The sequence below is a fragment of the Xyrauchen texanus genome, chromosome 38, assembly GCF_025860055.1.
Source record: "Xyrauchen texanus isolate HMW12.3.18 chromosome 38, RBS_HiC_50CHRs, whole genome shotgun sequence".
NCBI classification, from domain to species: Eukaryota; Metazoa; Chordata; class Actinopteri; order Cypriniformes; family Catostomidae; genus Xyrauchen; species Xyrauchen texanus.
Window position 1 is genome coordinate 20,496,487 of NC_068313.1, and position 22,397 is coordinate 20,518,883.

At 40.1% G+C, this 22,397-nt stretch overlaps 1 protein-coding gene across 1 annotated transcript in view; it reads left to right on the forward strand.

Moving 5' to 3' along the window:
• grik4 (glutamate receptor, ionotropic, kainate 4) overlaps nucleotides 1-22,397 on the forward strand; it is a 552,444-nt gene that overhangs the window by 369,261 nt on the left and 160,786 nt on the right. The window contains exon 6 of the mRNA XM_052109736.1: nucleotides 11,961-12,126. Coding sequence (XP_051965696.1) covers nucleotides 11,961-12,126 — 166 coding nt within the window. The remainder of the gene's footprint in view (nucleotides 1-11,960; nucleotides 12,127-22,397) is intronic.

Below are 22,397 nucleotides of genomic sequence, written 5' to 3' on the forward strand. Positions count from 1 at the left end.
ATGAGTCAATGTGTCTTTCTTCAATGTAAACAAATGGCCCCCGGTGGTAAGCCTTTTTCCCTTCATTCCGCACTTGTTCACTCAAAGGCCACAGCGCAGCATGGCCGTTTCGATCCTCCTTTGTAAGACCTTCCATGAATCTGACTCCATGGTCCAGGCAGACTGACGAATTCTTTGTCGATTTCCATATTTCATCCCTGAATTTCCACATTTTGAATTGCACGATCATCTGCCTTGGTTTTCCTGGTTCATTCTTGCCAATTCAGTCCACTGTGTCAACAATGTCTTCTACTTTCTGTATCAAGTGCGCTGCAATTTCAGCAATAAGGTCAATCACTTCCTTGCGGGGATCCTCTTTAGGCTTCTCCTTCATGCTGTTGATCTGGAGATTCCATCATCTTTTATACCACTCAAGATCAGATGTTCTGCTCACCAGCTCTTTGTGTGATGTGATTAAACCCATGAGCGATTTTATTGTCTCTGGGCATTTTTCTTTGCGGTCTTTAATTTCAGCGGAATTTAACTCCACAGATTTGGAAATCTCTGCTATCATGATACTATTCCTTTGCATTTGATTCATCATTTCTTCTGATTTTCATCTTGTGAATCAAAACTAACAGTCAGTGAAGTAATTGCTTGCAGCAGAGTTGCATTGGTGATTTTGTCATTGTGAGATCTTCATTTTTTCAAAATATTTGACTTAGTCAAAAATTAGACGAGTCACGATGTCTCTCTGTTAAATCAGTCTTTACCTCCATCTCTGGGATGTCTGAAACTGAGTCTGGGATTGTGTGATGAGCAGGAGGAAAAATAATCTTGGGGTAAATCGTTTGCTGAGAAGACTTCCACATTGCGAGGACAAATAAAATTGCGCAATGTCTAAATAAGACTTTGGGTAGGTGAAAATGAGAATTTTGTAACTTTAAAATCAAAATTGGGAGATTAATTAGGCAGCTCGGTAAAAGCACACATGCTCAGACCGCCATCTTAGCCCGGTCCAACAGATATGTCCCAGTCCAGGCCTTCTTGCTGGCCTTGAGTGACGCAATCATGCTTTAAGTGATGTACATAATTTAAAAATAAAGAGCACGAGATCTTGCTTATGAGTTGGCTGTCACTGACAGAAAGAGATCCTTATGGATTTAAAAACCTGAGATGTTCTGTATGATCGTGCGATTGACTAATTAAACAGGAAAGAGGACTGATTTTCACTTCAAGTAAATTGGTAAGTGCTTTTTGCATTGTTAAAGCAACATCAGGAGTTTTTTAAGTGTAAATTAGGCTGCTTGAGCATTCAGTGTCGGATAGTGGCCATAACATTACAGCTGGTAATTATAATTAAACCTCCACACTTTACCACTGATAAAGACTCTTGAAATGGACCATTTTGTTACACAGTTTTAGTTAAAAGCCAGCCCATAGCTGAATAATAAACCCTTACAAAAACAATAACATTACATAGCAAGTCAACCGAGCACTACTGTAGATTGCAGATGTAAAATTACCTTTTGTAAAAATAAATCCCTCTCCACACTTGATCACTAATAATGATAGTAAGAATGACTATCACAATAATTCTACACAATTGTTGGTAAAAGTGGTCTCACAGCTGATGAGCAAAACTATTTCAACACAATAACATTAGCTAGCAGGTTAGCAGAGGCCTACCGCTGTGCACTGGGTGTTCACCATAGCTACAACACAAAACTCAGCATTTGAAGTATTTGGTAGCAGATAAATCCACAAATGATAAAGCATACTTACAGGTTGTGATCCTGAAGTGCCAGAGTGTCCCAACAAACTGGGAACTGCACCATCTTTCAGGAGTTACCATCTGGAAAATTCGGCATTGGTTGTGGTTGTACTGCTAAATAATTAAAATACATTTTAACCACTTATTCTTCCATTTGTCTGCCTTTGGAAGTCCAAACAAAGTTTTGACTTTGCTGTGAAGAAAACAGTGTCTTCTCGACATGGTGACAACACTAACCCAACTCATCCTGGCTTCAGCTATAATTTAGTTTTTTTGAGGGCGAGCAACATTAGCCCTTAGGTGGGCATTATGCAAATGTATTACATAGTGACGTAGATACTTTACGGAAGAAATGGCTGGACTACAATCCAGCCGTTTCTTGTAGTTCTTGAGCAGTGATGTCTGTGTGTGGACTTTGTGCTTTGTAACTTTGCAGACCTTTTACATGCACAAAGAGCTATATTACACACTAGAGGAAAGGTGAAATAGAAAAAGCATAATAGGGCCTCTTTAGCACTGGCCACTGCTGTAATAACTAATAGTGACGGGCTGCCTGTAGATTATCCCTTGTATAAAGGTTTCAAATAGTGGTATGCTACATTGTTGTCACATGACTTAACTATGTTTGTCACAATGCATGTCTAATTCAACAAGTGCCATTAAATTATCACAACCTGGTCTCATAGTGAAAAAGTGACTGTAAATTTTGCTTATGTTATATGTTTCCCGGTGAAATAAACACTAGAGGCGCTACAACAACCATGTGTTTTATTCATGTTAACTCAAATCATAACTTTAATGCCTAGTTATGACTTTATAAATACTTATTTTTCTCTCTGTCACTCAGACCCTGCTATTTTATGATATCCACACACTTTTACTCAAACACCATCTTTTGAAAAATAACACATTTGAATGCTTGTATTACAGACTCACCTACATACTGTATATACACTTATTCCAGCATGAAGAGCTTGTGCGGTAGCTCACCTGATAGGGTGTAAGACTTAGAGTCGGAGGACCACGGTTCATGTCCAGCCATGGGATTTAAGCTGACGTATCAATACAGAGTCATAGAAGCAGCATGAAATGAGGTGATTGCTTCAGAAAGATTTATTTTTAATTTTGCTTCTGCATTTTAAAACATTAATGGTTAGATTTATGCATTGATAATGTAAGGATGTCTTTTTTAACTTCTCATATATATTTTAAAACACTAATGGTTAAGGTTAGGCGTGATTTTGGTAAGGATGTCTTTTTTGAAACTTCTCATTTGTTTTTAAAACACTATTGGTGTAACTATTAGATGGATCCATATGTGGTTTATTAAACAGGCAAGTTCAGAGTACAGGCAGGCAAAGGTCGAATACACAGGGCAACCAAACAATATCAAAAGCAGAGCAGAAGCAGGGTAAACAGGCAGCGGTTCGGGGCATGCAGCACCATAGCAGTAGGAGAGTTCCAGGCAGAGTAATCAAAAGACAGGCAGCAAACGATCGTAACGTGGTAAACAGGGCAAGGTCAAGACACGGGCAAAGTCAAGACACAGGGAAGGCAATACAATGGATAGACAAACGCTCAGAAATGTACCTGGGGCAAACAAGATTTCGCAATGAGGAAACAAACAGACAGAGCTTAAATAGAGAGATAAATGAGGAACAGCTGAGGGGTAATCAACCAGGTAAGCGGTCATGGGAAATGTAGTCCAGAGTTAATATTCGCGTGAGTGAGACCTGTGGTGGCCGATTGGGGAATCTTCACCGGCGTTCATGACAATTTGTTAGGTTTAGGCCAAAGTTTTAGGTTACTGAAGTGTTTTAAAAAAATTATATTTACCTTAAAACTGAGACTTAATATGACACCATTTTACTTGCTTTTGGCGCCCCCAGTTGGACATTTTACTACAAACCTGCAGCCAAACATGTTATGCAGTATGTACATTTTGAATTGCAAAAATGTTGTAATTTTCACATACATTTCCTGAGACCAGGCTGAATTATCATCTTGAAAATAAAAATTATAATTTTTCATCTTTTGCATTTTCCATAAAAATGTACAATTATGCTATTCTGAACATGATCAGTGTTTCCCGCGCCTCTCAATCTACAACTCCCTACATAAAGAAATTATGCTTTAGCTGAGGTGAACTTGCCATCTGAATTGCTATCTGAATGCCATCATAATGTTTGTGATGAACAATGGAAAATAAGAAATAAAACACTCATACAGTGTGAATTTGTGAACACGGCCCTTTGTTTGACTTAAATCTGTGGACTGACTGGTTGTTCATTGTGGCAGGGAGGAGGGCGGGGCCGGGTCCTGATGCTGCACACCCAGCCCCTAATCATGCTAATCAAGCCTCAGAGAGGGACAAAGAACAACTGGAAGCTGCAGTGCGAGAGAGAGATTTACGGGCAGCTGTCTGACACCTTTGTGTGTTTGTCTTTTTGTTTGGTTCTTCATTAAACTATTATTTGTATTGTCAAGCCGGTTCTCGCTTCCTCCTTTCCCTTTAATCCCTTTACATTCATATGATAACATGTAGTTAAAGATACACAGTAGGAACATAGTTTTGTTGTAAAGATGTATACAAAAATAGCTTTGTTTTGTGTTTTGTATTTTTTTGTTTATAATTAACATACAGTATATGGCATAATACAGTATATTTAAGATTCACTGCTTTCTTAAAAGGACTAAGAATCATTAATTGAGTCTTTAAGTGGAATTGCAATCGGAACTAGAATCGTCCAATTCCATGTGATTCCCATCTCTTGTGTCACTTCAGGCAGGCTAGTGTGGCTTTGTCATTTAATGCAGATGTTGAGCATGACATTGGACAAACAGCGCATTCTTTTCAATACAGCAGCATGTATCATTTGACACCGTGGCCCTTTTGTTCTTCTGCAACATAAGGGAACAGATGTAAGATCTCATTTTACTTTACATTGCCATATGACATGAAATCTTCCTGAGACTGTCCACCCTCATGAATGTGTATTGCTCAGAGCCTACAGGTCGAATGGAGTTTCACAGTCAAACTCAGTTTGCATAAAGGGATAGTTACTCTAATATTGCAATTCTGTAATTTTTTTACTCACCTTCATATTGTTCCAAACTCATATTACTTTTTATTTTATTTTACATGGAACACAAAAACAGATCTGTAAACCTTATTTACCATTTACTTTCATTTCATCTTTTTTTCATACAATGAAAGTGAATGGTGACTGAGGCTGTAATATTGTCTTATCTCCTTTTATATTCCATGTTGGAAAGTCAGATGGGTTTGATCAACATAAAGGGTGAGTAAATGATGACATAACTGTTATTTTTGGGTAAAACTATAAAGCAATAACACAAACAATGCCACATTTTCATGTCTTTATTGAACACACCACATAAACATCCACAGCATTTAATGATTGGTTGTCTCCCCTTTTGCAGTTTTAACCTCCACCTGTTCCCTGTAATTGCGGTTCATACCTGCACAACAGTCAAGAGGAATTTTGCTCCATTCCTCTTAACAAAATTGTTTCAGATCAGTTGTATTCTTTTAATGCATTGAGTAAATCACTCTTAGATGATGTTGTTCTCTTTTTTTTGTTTGTTCTTAAATACCTCTCACTCTCAATATAAAGCTTGAATCAGGCCATTCTTTGTTGACTCTCTCATCAAAAAGGCTTTTCCATCTGCAGAACTGTCTCTCATTGGACATTTTTTGTTTCTGGCACAATTCTGAGTAAACTTTAGAGACTGTTGCATGTGAAAATCCAAGGAGATCAACAGTTTTAGAAATACTCAGACAAGGCCATCTGGCACCAACAATCATGCCACGTTCGAAATCACTGAGATCCAATTTTTTCCTCATTCTAATGGTTGATTAACTGAAGCTCCTGTCCTGTATCTGAATTATTAAATGTATTGCACTGCTGCCACATGATTGGCTGATTAGATAATCGCATGAATAAGTAGGTGTACAGGTGTACCTAATAAAGTGATCACTAAGTGTATATATAAACACTTATTTGTAAGTTTTCATCCTAAAATCCCCATAAGTTTGTAAGATATTCATAAAAAAACATTTATCACAAAAGGGATAAGTACAGAAGCTTAAAGAGGCCTTGTGTTATTATTATGTTTCTGTCTCGTGATCTCGACATAACAAAGGTTGTTTTCTTGTGATCATGTCTTAATTTTCTCGTGATCTCGACATAATAAAAAGTTGTTTTTGCCTTTAATTTTCTAAAAAAACTATACAGTTTTAATTGACCTACATGATTTACAATTCAAAGTTTATTACAAGGTATGAAGGACAATGAGAGATCCTTAGCAGAAAAGTAAAATGTATTATATGTAATATGTAAATGTAAAGTTATGTTAATTCATTACACTTTGGTTATAAAATATTCACCTGCCCTATCCAAGAGTCTTCGAAACCAGTCACCTTTCACATAGGCTAAATCAAACATATTAATAAACACCAGGCAGCACGTCACAAACACGTAATAAACGCTTTTTCATCAGTATAGTAAGACTCGCTTTCTTCTGCACTCAACAGGGGTCAAGAAGCACGTCTTTCTGTTCTTTCCGCAAAGTACCGTTATTACTGCAATATGCACCCACTCAGATCTAAATCACAGCTGGCTTGGCCGGAGTCATGCAGACGTCCTGGTCCCTCAAGTTGGATGGCAATGAAATTGACCAAACTTTCAGGGTCACTGTATTGCCTACGACAAAGTTGTAGACGTGATAGTCTTCAAGGTGTCTGACACTAATCTGGAAGTTGGCAATGAATGAGAGACAGACAGCTATTTCAGCTTGAGTGAGTCCTTGGTCAAAGTAATGATGTATTCGCTCATTCATTATGCAACAGTGCGTTTAGCTGTTGCCTCCAGATAGACTTATTGAAAAAAACTTTTTGTTATGCCAAGATCACGAAAAAATTAAGTCATTATCACGAGAAAACAACTTTTGTTATGTCGAGATCACGAGAAAATTAAGTCATTATCACGAGAAAACAACTTTTGTTATGTCGAGATCACGAGAAAATTAAGTCATTATCACGAGAAAACATCTTTTTGTTATGCCGAGATCATGAGAAAACGAGACATAAAAATAATAATAATGCAAGGCCTCTTTGAGCTTCCGTAGATAAGGGATCATAAAAATTGCATTTTTTTTTTTTTAGTACTGCTCTGACAAAGCAATTTGACATAACAGATACGTATTTACATACATTCCACAATACAAATAATAGTTAAATTGACACAAATGAACCTGTCCAAAAGTTGATTCATCGAGGATCATTGTCTGTTTTTGTCTTCAGTGATAGTTGTGCATGAGTCCCTGCTTTGTCCTGAGCAGTGTAGCTGTCCACTGTTCTTAAAAAATAAAATCCTCCAGGTACTGTACATTCTTTGGTTTGCCAGTCTCTCCTGCTCATTTGAGTTCATCCCAATATTGGCCACCTTTTGACACCTTATTCACTGATGCTGAAGAAGACAACACACTACATTATGAACCAATGTGTTGTAAATAGGTGATTTGTGTGAATTAAGATTTTGTAATGTGAACTATGTAAAATATTCTCTTTTATCGCATATAGTTATATAAATTCTGAAAAGGTGTGGAAACCGTGTACTGTATATAATGTATATACTCGAAACTCTTCTTTTGCAGACTGTTTCTGTCAAACACAAAAAAGGGGTTATTATCAAAAGGTCAGAGCTACTCATTTCCAAAAAATAAAAATGCACCATGGTAACTGACTGTCAAGGTCAGTTGAAATTTTGGAGTCCTGTGCATGAAAGCTGTACCTCTAGTCTAACATGTCTTACATTTCAACAAAGGACTACTTAACAGTTGTTTTTCTTTCGTGAGTCAGTACTGTCACTGGTGCCCCCTCAAAAACAAAATAGTTGCATGGCACCACTGTACAGGAGGTGTACTAAACCAAACCCATTTAGTACTTGTTGCCACTATTCACAAGCTAACATAGAGGCTTTGGACAAATGAGATGTTCTCAGGAAGTTGGCATGGCGAAAAGTGGAACACGTCTTCCCTTAGAGAGGGAGTGAGAGAGAGGAAGGTCGGAGGCTTGTGCATGTCTCTCTACTGCATGCAGCCATTTGCTGGTTGCTCCCCAATCCTCCATCTCGAAGAACCCCAGTCGACCCGCGAGTGTCGGAGCACCCGTGTATCCCATCCATCTACACTGGCGGGAAGTACATTACGCCCTGATGGGAAGCGATGGAAAACCAATTGGGGATACAGGGCCATGCAAGAACAATGCATGGTCACACAGCCCAGTGCAGACAGGCAATCTGCTGTGATGAAGAGGCCCTTTACCCAGCCTGCCTGCGTCCTCTAGGATCCCCTTCAAACCCCGCTGATCTGAGCACCCACTCTTCCTGAGCCCGGATGCACCCACACATCAGCACACATCAAATTAGAGAGCAGCCAACACTGGGGTCTCCAGGGGGTTTGAGATGGGTGGCGCTTTGGGATATGTTTTGCTCAATTCAGCCAGATGTCAAAAGGCTCCACATGCCCTCTGTGTGAATAAACGTCTCACTTGCCCTTTATGCACTAGGGATGTGCAAAACTACATGGGTTGTCGGAATGACCTGTCAACTAATCGATCTTTAAAAGAATAGTTCACCCTAAAATCAAAAATTCTTTCATCATTTACTCTCTCTCATGCCATCCCTGATGTGTATGACTTTCTGGCTTCTGCTGAACACAAAGATTTTTAGAAGAATATCTCATCTCCGTTGGTCCATACAATGCAAGTGTGGCAAGGAAAGGTACCGCAATAGACTGGCACTAAGGCCTGACTACTTATAATAGAAAAATACAGATTTAAGAAAACGGACTACGCCACTCTGATATCACACAGAGAATAATTGGTACCTTTATCCAAAGGCACACAAGTTGGTTGCACTAGTAAGGAACAGAGACGGGAATGTTGTACAAAAATAATTCTTTATTACTAAAAACACATTAAAATAAACAGAGCGTACCAGGCAAGACACACCGCAACCGCAACATCTGCCAATAAAAACGGGTTGTTATGTTGTCAGAAGTACAGTCACTCAAAAATCAGTCACTACAAATCAAATATAAATCAAACATTACACTCAGAAGCCGTTTGGCTGAGGGCTAAAGAACAAGGAATAGTACCACACACACTTTGGAGTAAACTCTTATCACTCACACAAAATCCGTGCGTCTCACTGCACACAGCACCCAGTGTTCAAACCACCACCAACACGCGGAGAAAACCAGGGAGGATTCCTGGCTGAAGCCCTCAGCATCTAGCAAAAGTACAATTGCTCACACACACACACACACAACAAAAATCAAAATATAATTGGGTTGTAAATCAAAACAATATAACCACCAAAACAAACAATGATAACAAATCACAAAACACTATAATTCACACAGCAAATAATCTCTAAGCAAATAAACACATTAATAACAGTCATTCAACTCACATCTAATAAACCATGCATATCAAACTAAAGAACACACAAAAACGTAGGTAGTAGGACAACGGCGATTCCTCGCATTAAAGACTGGCAGAAGGCAAAGAAAGATCACGAACTCCTTAGAAGGGAAACACAATGGTTAAACACCCGCACGCATGCCCAATGTTCTCAACCCAATCAGGAAAAGACTTACCCGATGCTAGAATCGCGTCAGTCTCAATCACAAACCACCGTTGCGCCGCACTGAACTGGTTTGCCTATGCCTGAAATGAGCTAAAAATCACACCCACTTTCCCAATCAATGCCTAAGGACACAGTACCCGTAACTTCCTATGATGATGACTTACCTGACAATAGAATCAGTCAATCTTTTGATCGCTTGATCTTGTTTTGATCCCGCAGCGTCGCATAAACGGATTTACATACGCCTGAAACAAGCTAAAAATCATACCCACTCGTCAGATTAATGCCCAAACACAGTTTCCACAACTTACTGCAGTAACAGCTTACCAAAAGAAAGATCGCCGTTTCGGAAGCAAGCGAAAGCTGGTGTACAGCCGCAGTCAAATAATCCACACGTTTGGAACAAATGGGAACCCCCGGGTCAGTCGGAAATTACGCGTCTCGACAGAAATAGGAATAGGCTATTTATAGCCGATCGGAAATGGCGTGTCAACGATTAAAGAAAATTTGTAGGCGGTGAGCTCTAATTAACTTAATTTATTAATAAACAACATGGGAGGAGAGCATCCGGTCACACAAGTAGATGGTGATCAGCACATTAAAGCTCCAAAAAGCACAGACAGTCGTAGTAAAATGAATCCTTAGGACTCTAGTGCTTAAATGAATGTCTTCTAAAGCAAAATGATCACTTTAGGTGAGAATTAGATCAATATGTAAGTCCTTTTCACTAAAATTTTTTACTTTCGATCACTCTCCAATGTGCATCCATGAGGGGAGTCAGTTCACATTGCCTCTCGTGGACGTAAGCGTGCTGGCATGTTCACGTGAGAACTGATGCAATACAACCGGAAGTGGAGCTCGATTTGTTTACAAGAGAACGTTGTTCACAAGCTTAGTTGTTTTTTTTTTCATTACATTCGTTTTGTTACGTGAGAGGTGGCGTTAACTGATTCCCCTCATGGACGTGCATTGGAAAGTTCTGATCACCATTCACATGGACCTACAGAGCTGAGATATTTTTCAAAAAACCTTTGTTCTGCTGAAGACAGAAAGTCATACACATCTGGGATGGCATGAGGGTGAGTAAATGATGAGAGAATTTTCCTTTTTGGGGTAAGGGATTGTTCAAGACAAAATAAAAAAGTCAGAATTTACAAAACTCGTATGACTTTCTTTCTCTTAGGCAGAATTTAGTTACCATTTACTTTCATTGCATCTTTTTCCATACAAAGAAAGTAATTGGTGACCAAGGCTGCAAGTCTTGTATTCTGACTAACATCTTTTGTGTTCCATGACAGAAAGTAATATTGGTTTGAAATGACTTGAGAGTAAATGCAGGATTTGGTTGAACTATCCTTTTAAGGAAACCCTTTATAATTGGGCTGCTTTCGGCAATCAAATCGCAATCAGACGTGTTTCTTATGCTGTGTTCCATTTAACTTGGAAAGTCAGCATTTCCAACTTCCTACTAGGAAAAGTGCAATGGAATTCACCCTGAAGTCAGACTTCCAACTTGGAAACTCGTGCAGAAATCTTCAACTTAAAAGTACAGTATACTATCTTTTGATAATCGTGCACCTGTACAACATATGCTAGTATTGCTGCATCGTTTATAAATGTGGTTGCTAACAGACATCTCTGGTGACAGTCGAACACCTGCCAAGCTAACGGGAGCATTGGGAATTGGACTGCCTTTGTTGTTGGAGATCATAGACATTAAGTTGGAATTTCCAACATCCAACTTTGAATGGAACGCAGCATTTAAGGGTGTTTATGTAAAATGCATTCTTGCATTCACAAACAGCTAGACTGATATGTTATGCGATAGCACAGAACTAAGTACAGGAGGCTCGAGATGCGCTTTTGAAAGTTGGAATATTTTTTCATGAAACGCCATCTTAAAATTGCAGTGTGCATGGCGGAATGCTTACAAAACAGTGCAAGATACAACACAAGAGTCAAACATGTTCGTCTGTTTGTTTATGGCTGTAGCAGTGGTGTTTAAAAGGGGATGAATTTAAGGGGTTATACCATGCAAACTATCTAACAGCTAAAGGACAGACACTTAAATAATTAAACAAATTTAGATAAACTAGTCAACCTCACTAATCAACTAGTTGGTTATTGGATGACTAGCCATCTTGTCAACAAATGTGACCCATCCCTTTTGCACACATCAATTGTGCAGCTGTTGAAAACAAATCCAATCTTCCTTTTTAATGTCGCTGGACTTATGTTTATGTTTCATCTAATATTGTAGCGGTTTTATTGTTAATTTACATGCCTTCTGAGAGTGGGGTTTGTAAATATTCAAATTAATTTTTATTAGTTTTAGTTGTAAAGTGTATCTAATTCGTTTGATGAGAATGCAATGATATTGTTGCACTGCCACTCTTGAGACCTGCATAACAGTGTGGTAAACAAAGCACCCTCCTGCAGTGTTCTTTCATTCAAATTACCTGCAGTAACAGCCTAACAAGAGGGGTCCTGCAGGGTTGATTTTCTCTCTGTTGTTCTGTGTGCCCTTGCAGGTCCCGTACGTGAAGGTGGCTCCAGAGGACATACTGAAGGTGCAGTTTCCCCGCTTTACTACACTGGACCTCAGGCCCACAAACACAGACATTAGCATGGCTGTAGCAGGACTCCTGACCTTCTTCAACAGCAGCACATCGTGCCTCATTTGTGCTCAGGCCGATTGTAAGTATGATGCATTTTGTCATGGTGGGGACCTATTATTGACTTGCCCTTAAATGAAGGTGTTAATATAATGGTTCACTCAAAAATTATAATTCTATTGTTATTTACCCCCCCTCACAAATGGAGAATTTTTACATAGCTGTTGCAATGACAGTTCATAGTGACCAACTCTGTTAAGCTCCAAAAAGTAAAAAAAAAAAAAAAAAGGCACCATAAAAGTAGTTTATATTACTTGTGTACTATATTCCAAGTCTTCTGAAGCCATACATTAGCTTTGTGTGACCCAAATGAAGGTTGTTATGCAAATAAATAACTACACCCTTTCCCTAACCCTGGACCTTTCAGACAGCTCTTGATATTTTTAGATTTGAATTAAGACATCATTTAGTCCTTTTATGAACCCAAAATGTATTTTGGTGGAGGGATTCTTCATGATTTGTTCCAAAGCAAGACCACACTCACACATACATACACATGCTTTTATTGCTTTACATTGAACAGATACATCAGTTCAGTCAAAAGCTATGAGTTCCATATGTTCCATTAAATTCCATGAAGCATTTTTCACCTGATACATTAGAGCCCAAAAAATCTAACATATTCTGCATATGCTGTAATAGCATGTTCTGCTCCACTCTTTCCTGAAAGACACACATAGAATTGCCTGCATCTGTCATGCAGCAGATGTCCTCATGTATGTATTGTTATAGCTCTTGCTGTAGATAGAGAACAAAATGTTTCAGAAAGCAACATGCACTCTCTTTGCATGCACTTTTCCACTGTGTGCCTTTGTAAACATTCATAGTTTCAAGCCAACTCGAATACTCTGATGAGACTTACATTCCACTAATTATTTCGAAAAAACAAACCTCACGGCTCCACACTCTTTTGATGGAGACATTGATTTCATTTCATACTTCATGCTCCGTTACTATACTGCACAGTTAAATAATTCCAAATGTGTTTTTCATCCCTTCTCTTTCTCCATCTGTGTCCTTCGGGCATTCATCATTTGTGCTGTCCCATTCATTCACCATCAAACACACACCCCCTGCCACTAGCATCAGCATGCTCCACTCAAACAGAGATGCCTGTGGAAATAAATGGCTGAAGGTTTAAATCAAACCCACTCCATGCAAAGAAAAGAGGGCTGATGGATGACCCTTTGAAAAGTCTCCTTATTAGACACACATGACGTTAAACTTGGCAGTGGATTAAAGTTTAGTATTCTGCTGTCCCATCTCAGAGCGAGGATGCTGCAAAATATCCATAGATTCCAAACAAGGTCGCATTGGCCCTTCAGACAGTGGTTACCTCTTTAATCGGCTTAAGGGCTTGAAGTGGAATGGCTGTAATTCCCTCTAAGGCGTCAGAGAGGGGTGTAGATTGATTTCAAACTACCAATGTAGACTTGTGCACAGTATCAGAACTGTAAATAACCAATAGGAAGTTTCATATAAAAAGGATGACCTTATATTATGTGGTCAGATGGAAATATCTTTGGTGCGAATTCGCAAAATAGTTGCATCACATAATCTCAGCACAAAAACCCTCTATCTTATTCACTAACCATCTGAAATACAGCTAAACAGGCACTAAATGCTTTGAAATACACTAGTGCCATAAGTAAGTAATTTCATCATTATTAGCACAAAGCAACATAAATAAAGATGAAAAGTTATTTAGGCATATTATAGTTTGCGTCTTTATCACAAAATGTGCTATTTGCCTGGCACAAGTAACATTATCCTCAGAAGGCATGCGCAAATTGCTTTTTTTTTTTGTGGCCGTGTTTGTGCCGTTACCTGATTTGCATAATTCCTTTAGTAAACCAGGCACTAAAGCAAACCAGACAGCACGGACAAATAAGTGGCATTTTCGGCAGGTGCAAGTCATTCTTTTTGAATTCCGCCTTACTCACAGCCCTTGACAGGCTGTTGATGATTTGTATGCTGTCGTGATCTAATTTAAAATAGTAATATCTGATGTTTATCTCAATTTTGTGTCCTAAAAAGACTAATGTTTTGCTCATTCTCCCAGAGAAACCCAAAGCAAATGCTTTTGCAAGTAACTTGAAGAGCTTTGCTGTTTGGTATGCTCTAAAGTTCAGATTGAAATGTTAACCATTTCAGAGTCATGCTAACACTATTATTCAAATGTTTTTCCTTTATACCTCCAGAGAGATCAACTTTATACACCGAGATGAGTTTAGATCGATAGAGGGAAAGCAAGATAATATTGTTTTCCAGCTTATCCTCCCTTAAAAATTATTTTGGAAAGTAAATGAAATTCCCAGCAAATACGGGCCAAACTTTAAATACAGAAAACTTGCAAAAAGTTCCAAAATGTTTTTGTCTCCCACAAATGTCCCCAAAGAGCCATGCTAAATTTAGCAGCATTCTGTTATGAATGCAGACGGAGGCAGACAAGGAGTTTGGATCTAAGTGCAGGTTTAATTAAAACAACGGTGGAAATAAACAGACAAGAACAAATGAAACTACCACAATGGGCAAAATGAAAACAAAACACGAAAACACAGGAACTGGGAACACAGGAAGACAGGCATGGAAGCAAACATCAACATTCAACAAACGACAAGGTAAGGGAGGAACAGGCAGGGTTTAAATACACAGACACATGAGGATACAAACAAGAGTCAGGTGTGTACAATGACAGAGTGGAACATGGTGACGGTGACACAAAAAACGGTGGGCAAACAACCAGGGATCGTAACATGGTGACGGTGATACGGAAAACACGGAACAGACAACCAGGGATCGTGACATAACCCCCCTCAAAGGAGTGGCTTCCAGATGCTCCTCAGAAACAAAAAGAAAAAGGGAATACTCAAAAGAAACAAAAATCGTCCAAGGAGTGAGAGGGGGGAGCAAACAGACAGACCAAGGGAGCACAAGGGCAAACAGACAGACCAAGGGAGTACAAGTGGCAAACAGACAGACCAAGGGAGCACAGGGGGCAAACAGACAGACCAAGGGAGCACAAGGGCAAACAGACAGACCAAGGGAGTACAAGTGGCAAACAGACAGACCAAGGGAGCACAGAGGGCAAACAGACAGACCAAGGGAGCACAAGTGGCAAACAGACAGACCAAGGGAGCACAGGGGGCAAACAGACAGACCAAAGGGGCACAAGACAGGCCGTCCAGGGGGCACAGAGGGCAGACAGGCAGTCCAAGGAGGCACAGGGGGCAGACAGGTAGTCCTGTCTGGTAGGTGGCACCGTAGGAGGCTCTAGAGGTGGAGCCCTGGAAGGCTCTGGAGGCGGAGCCGAGGGAGGTGGCGCCGTAGGAGGCTCTAGAGGCGGAGACCTGGAAGGCTCGGGAGGCAGAGCCGAGAGAGGTGGCACCGTAGGAGGCTCTAGAGGGCGGAGACCTGGAAGGCTCGGGAGGCAGAGCCGAGGGAGGTGGCACCGTAGGAGGCTCTAGAGGCGGAGGCCTGGAGGACTCTGGAGGCGGAGCCCTGGGAGGCTCGAGAGACTTGAGAGGCGGAGTCCTGGGAGACTCGAGAGGCGGAGCCCTGGGAGGCTCGCAAGACTTGAGGGGCGGAGCCCTGGAAGGCTCGAGGGACTTGAGAGGCGGAGCCCTGGGAGGCTCGGGAGGCGGAGCCCTGAAAGGCTCGAGAGACTTGAGAGGCGGAGCCCTGGGAGGCTCAGGAGGCGGAGCCCTGGAAGGCTCGGGAGACTTGAGGGGCAGAGCCCTGGGAGGCTCGAGTTGCGCTGGCTCTGGGATGGTCGAGGCTACAGGCACTGGCTTGCTGACGACGGAGGCTACAGGCACTGGCTCGCTGACGACGGAGGCTACAGGCACTGGCTTGCTGACGACAGAGGCTACAGGCGCTGGCTCGCTGACGACGGAGGCTACAGGCGCTGGCTCGCTGACGACGGAGGCTACAGGCGCTGGCTCAGGGACGGTCGAGGCTACAGGCACTGGCTCGCTGACGTCGGAGGCTGCAGGCGCTGGCTCGCTGACGACGGAGGCTACAGGCACTGGCTCGCTGACGACGGAGGCTACAGGCACTGGCTCGCTGACGACGGAGGCTACAGGCGCTGGCTCAGGGACGGTCGAGGCTACAGGCGCTGGCTTGCTGACCGTAGCAGGTGTGCACTGGGGAGCGGAAGCCTTTCTTCTCCTCCTCCTCCGGGCAGGCGAAGCTGGCAGCACTGGCTCTTTGACCAAGGCAGGCATGGAGGTTGGCTCGCTGGCAGGGGTGAAGGGACGAACCACGGGCGAATGGAGGGTTACCACTGTGGGAGAAGAGGCAGGGTTCTCCTCGACGATGCCCACAGTGAACGGCGAGGCACAGGCCAGCAGAGTCTCCTCAATGTACACGCGGAGCGTCCAGCCGCTGCGTCGCCGGTGGCAACTGCTCCTTGAGCACACTGTTTAGGTTGGCCTGGAAGAAGCCCACCAGGGAGGAGTCTGGGAAGTCCGTGATGCTCGCCAGCTCGAGGATATCACGGATGTGGTCTTCCACAGGACGGTCCCCCTGAATGAGGCTGAGCAGCTGGCAGTTGGCTCGTAGAACCGCTAGATCCATGGAGGTCGTTTGTTCTGTTATGAATGCAGACGGAGGCAGACAAGGAGTTTGGATCTAAGTGCAGGTTTAATTAAAACAACGGTGGAAATAAACAGACAAGAACAAATGAAACTACCACAATGGGCAATATGAAAACAAAACACAGGAACTGGGAACACAGGAAGACAGGCATGGAAGCGAACATCAACATTCAACAAACGACAAGGTAAGGGAGGAACAGGCAGGGTTTAAATACGCAGACACATGAGGATACAAACAAGAGTCAGGTGTGTACAATGACAGAGTGGAACATGGTGACGGTGACACAAAAAACGCGGGGCAGACAACCAGGGATCGTAACATGGTGACGGTGATACGGAAAACACGGAACAGACAACCAGGGATCGTGACACATTCCAGCATAACCTAAATTAATTCTAACTGTGATTATGTGTCTTATTTTACTGAGATTATCTATAAGTCCCATGTGTGTTCTTAACAAGCACTTCTTTCCTAAGGGATCTTGTGTGCTGTATTTATGGAAAGTAAATTGGAAAAGTAATTTTGTAAGTAAGTGAAGGAAATTATAGTTTGCTTGTGAAAGTGACTAAGCTAAATAAGCTAAGCTAAATTTACTAAGCTTATCTTTAAAAGGACTGATGCATAGAACGTGTTAAAGCTTAAGAATCTTTTTTTAACAGACACAAAAGTTTGTTGTCATCCCACACTGTGTGAATATGCACATTATTTGAAATATACTGTAAGTGTTGAACTGAGGTTGGCTAATGTGCTAAAGCTAGTGGCAACGCATCACATTAGTTTGAAACGTCTGTTTTTTCAGATGGAAAATGGCTAATGCTTCTGCATTGTAAGAAAACATTAGTGTTTCATTTGAAATGATAATACAATTAAAACATCATACACTAAATGGTCGAGTGTATAGCAGGCAGAGGTTAAATTGGGCCGGAGCGCACCAGAGCGCAGCTCCGCCTCCTCAGGTCCACAACACACCCTGCCGGAGCTCAGCTCCGTCTCCTTCAGCACCAAATATTGTTATTCCACTTGAATTATTTTTCATCTCCTGACTCCTGGAAAATACATGGCATATGAGACTGAATAATTAGCAAGACTACACAGAGACACCCAGGCTATATGGAATTATCAGACATCATAAATGCATTAATCGCTGATTCAGCACCCCGCCCACAACCATCAAGGGAAAACTGTCACAATTCTAAGCATAACAGCGACGTTACCATGGAAACCCGCTAACGGCTAGAGCGATAGAATATATCCTGCTCCTGTCTGTACCTTTATCTCAGTGTTTCTCAACTGGTTTTGCTTCAGGACAGATTTTACATTTAACATCAAGTGTCGTCCTGCCATAGATTAAACATAACCTGTATTTAATGTGTCCTGAGTTGCATTTCCTTTTATGTTGCATAGTTTTCCAGTACAAGGACATGCGTCAAGTGACATTATTTTTGTTGTTGATGTCAAAATCTACAGAAACTGTACTTATATGAGCCCATTATTATCTAATTTATTACATAATATTACATATTTATACACATATTACACAGAAGGAAAGGCTTTTCATAACCATAGGTCAGTGAGCTAGTCTTAAATAATAGTAATAATAATAATACATTAATGTTTTTATTAAAAATACATACTAGCTGAAACACATCTTGAAACTTTAAACTGCTACTGTTGATGTCTAATAATAATTCTAATAATTCTACCTTTAGATTATTTCATATGAAACTGAAACATTTTGTCAAAATATAACAGTTACATTTACTCATGTAAAATCCTGAAACAAATTTGTAAATGTGATGTGTGTAATATTTTAATATTGTGTAATAGTTAATATTTTTAACTATTTTGGTAAAGGGGCCACATCGGGCTTTAAGTAGTGCATGGGGTTCCACATTGTATTACTTTTGAGATACAATGTTCTGCATTGATTTGTTTTTTGTAATTTTAAGGCCAGAAATAGTTGTGTACTCAATTTTCTGAAGTGTATCTGTGACTAATGGGACTATTCTGCAATTGCCTAAAGTAATTGTATTGCTCTATAAAGATAGATACTTTTCTATCAGGCATTACAAAACTCAATAAAGGCGGAGATTATACATTTATTTTGCCAACTCTACTTCCCTGTTAATTTATTATTCAGTTTCAATAATAATTTTAAAAACATTTATAGAACGACTAATGTTTGTCGCAAAGCTAATGTTTTTTTTTTTCTTTCCAAAACTTTACCCGTTTACATGCTAAAAGAGTCATGGTTTTTCAACACTCAACAGAATAACACCGGCTGCATGAGTAGGCCCTATGATAAATAATTACTGCAAGAGTTACATTAACATTCAGGTGCGAAGGGACTTCAACGTTTCTAAATTGCACAAATAAAAAATACATTTACATAGGCCTATTCGTCTCTGGCTTGCAATATTTTCAAACATGTTCATTTCATAAGTTTTCCGAGGGTGAAATCCATTGCCTGCCTGTTAACATTCAAGATAAAAAATAATAATAAAATAAGTGAATTGTAAAGTATTTGTCTTTGTTTGAATAACTACTCAACCCTACCTTACACATTAATACTGGAAAAAGAGCCCCTTTGGTGTAAACACACATTAAGTCATTTTACGGCGGGATTTTAAGTGATGACCATTCACTGTAAATAAGGGCTCCCCCTCCCTACAAAAGCCAATTTAACCACTGATAGCAGTCACGTGCCATGGGCTTTGCGACTGGGCAAGCATCAAAGACTTTTAATACACATTAAATGCTTTATATGTAATACGATTGTGAAATGTCACGAAAATGTTATTACCATAACATAAATTGTTCCGTTTGAACCCACCAGTCAATGGAAACAACTGTCACAGTGGCGAACATATGTTGTAAGTAATAAGTAAAAATAATTAATATTGCTAATATCACACAAATGAAAGGTTGTTACAGCTTGTTTTAACATACAACAAAAAGAAAAGCTTGCTAGTTATTAGTTTCCACATCATAGACCTCAAACGTCTCACTTCCCACAGTTCGGAATCACTGGAATGGACAGCAGCAATTAACTAATCTGACACCAAAGACAAAAATATTAACCTGAATGCATAAGGCAAATGTAATGTAGACACTGCAGTCTACATTCCTTCATATTTTTTTTAAACAGACACTGTGCCCTAATGGTAGAACTATAAACCAGACAGAGTGTAACACAAGAAGGAAATGATTGCCAGATCACCTCATATCCTCAGACTAACCACTTTTTTGTAAAAGTCGCCTGCATGTTGAAGTTTCGATAGCCTCTCTTTCTCAATTTTTTATTGAAATTAACTTCGCTAAACCCACGTAGATCGTCGGTGCTTACACTGCAGATATTCATTTTAGTACTTAACGCATTAGTTACGTGAACACATACGTTGACACAAAACTAAAATCTAGCTTATCAGATAGCGTTGACGGGGCTTCTGATTGGCTTACTCAATTTGGTAAGCATGCTTACCTTGGCCATTTGTATTTTGAATGAGCGCACTGTTGAATGAAAGGGCGGTAAACAATTGAATTGGAGAAAGCATCAAATAAATTGCTTATACCTGAGGGCAGTGCCCAATCGACTAAATGAATAACTGTCTGTGCTGCTCAACTGAGATGAAAGATGAAGAATTTGAATGAAAACAGTTGTTTATATTAACAATTATATTAAATTATTTCATTGTGTCATTTTTCTTTTCACCCTTCTGTTAGCTAAGCACTGCTTACCTTGCTTATGTGCATAGTGTAAGTGCACAGTGAATAGAGCATCATTTGAGACACAGCTTTTGAACCTTTTCTCATGATGTTCCCCTCTAAGAATATCTTGCCCAAATATAAAAATAGACAGAAGCAATTTTTTATCTATAAAAAAACGAATGCACCTTGGACACTTTATTATTAGCGGTGCTTGCTAAAGCAAATCTCACTCTAGTTTATACTTAGGGATAGGAATTTGAACAAATGCCTTACTGTAAGTATTAAACAACTCAGCAACTATTTGTATTACAGAACTTAAAGTTTTCTTACATTGTGTGGCTAGTTGAAGAGATGTGTGCTGTTCTAAGTGAATTACGATTGCCAGGAGGTACTTAAGCCATATCTGGGGACCAGAATGTCATAGAGACTTGAGTACTTTTAACTTTAATCAGAAAGCAACCATAATGAACACCCAAGCTTCATGCCAGAGATTTTTGTGCGGGCATTGAAAATGTTCAAATCTAGTTTAATTTATTATGCTGTAGAGCTGGGTGGGCCAGAATGCTGCTTTAAATTGCAAAAATTGGCAGTAATGGAAGACAGTTTTACTCTTAAATTGTTCCCATTAAATCAGTATGTAAAATACTGTAAGGTACTGTAACTGACTGTTTGACAAAAATGTTTGCCAAGGCGAGATGAAAGTGGCGATATTTTCATGCCTGAACAGTTGCTATCGGTAATGCTTGTAATTTGATATTTTATTAGACAATAACAAACCGACATGTGTGACATTTTCCCAAACCACATTTTGGAAATGACTGCTATAGAGGAGCACATTCACACTATTGTGCTCTTAGTGGTTGATGTGTTTGTTGACCTGGAAAAATATGTGCGCACCATTGGCTAACTGCTCTGCTCAATGGCAGGTCTGGGGGTTTGTGCTGATTGTAGTCACATCTGCTACAGCTGGGAAATTTTACTGTGTTGCAGAATGGGCTTTTGGGCAGAAGGGTTGAGAGGAAATATTGTGAGCTGTAGAGACTGCCCTTCAACACTTTGAGCCCTTCAATACATCTCTGTAGAAAGTGGATGATGAATCCCTCTGCAGCCGGCGCAATTGGCCTGCTCACCTGCTCCTCTGTGTTTGCTTGTCATTTACTCTGTTTATTTTTCTCACACGTGCTCTCTCGCAGGATGTACAGGTCTCACTAATCACTAAGCCTGCTAACAGCTTAATAGAAAATGGCCCACTCATGAATAAATTTACACATTGACCTGTTGTGATTACACAGAACTGGAAGGGCAGTTATTCATTCGATCCATCCTGCCATACTGATAGCCAGGTGGCTGTTGCATAGAGGTTTACCTATAAACCTCCTCTGGATGTGGTGATATAATTCACATCTGGATGTACTGTACATATTCTGTGTAGCCAGACATTTGACTAAATTACTTATGGTCTGGTCCACATTGCAGTATATTATGGCCAACATTTAGAGACTGTGTGATCGACAGTAAAGCAACCAACCGCCCATGGGGCGATTTGTTTTAATGCATGTTTAGTTATCTGAAATAGATAATATCCCAATAACAAACTGGCATTGAAACTTAAAATATGTATAGACTTTGTGATACGATTTCTGTCCGTTGAGTACTGATTTCACTCACTTCACTCATTTCAGACATGATTGAGGAAACAAAGCATAATGTACAATTTGCTACATAGTGCTTCAAAAACCTAATTGCACTAATTTGGGTCCATTAACTAAGCATTCTTATGAATAAATTATTAACTACTATTTTCTTACATTTTAATTAAAGAAAAAGTTTATGAACATTTGTATTCCTGAGAAAGACTATGAAGAATATTCTGTACTGTCAGCAGTAATCTATAGCTAGGCACCTTCTTACAAACTTCTAATATGTATTAATCTTAATCAAAAGTATTCATTGTATTGACCTGGTACTTTCTAAACACAACTTTTT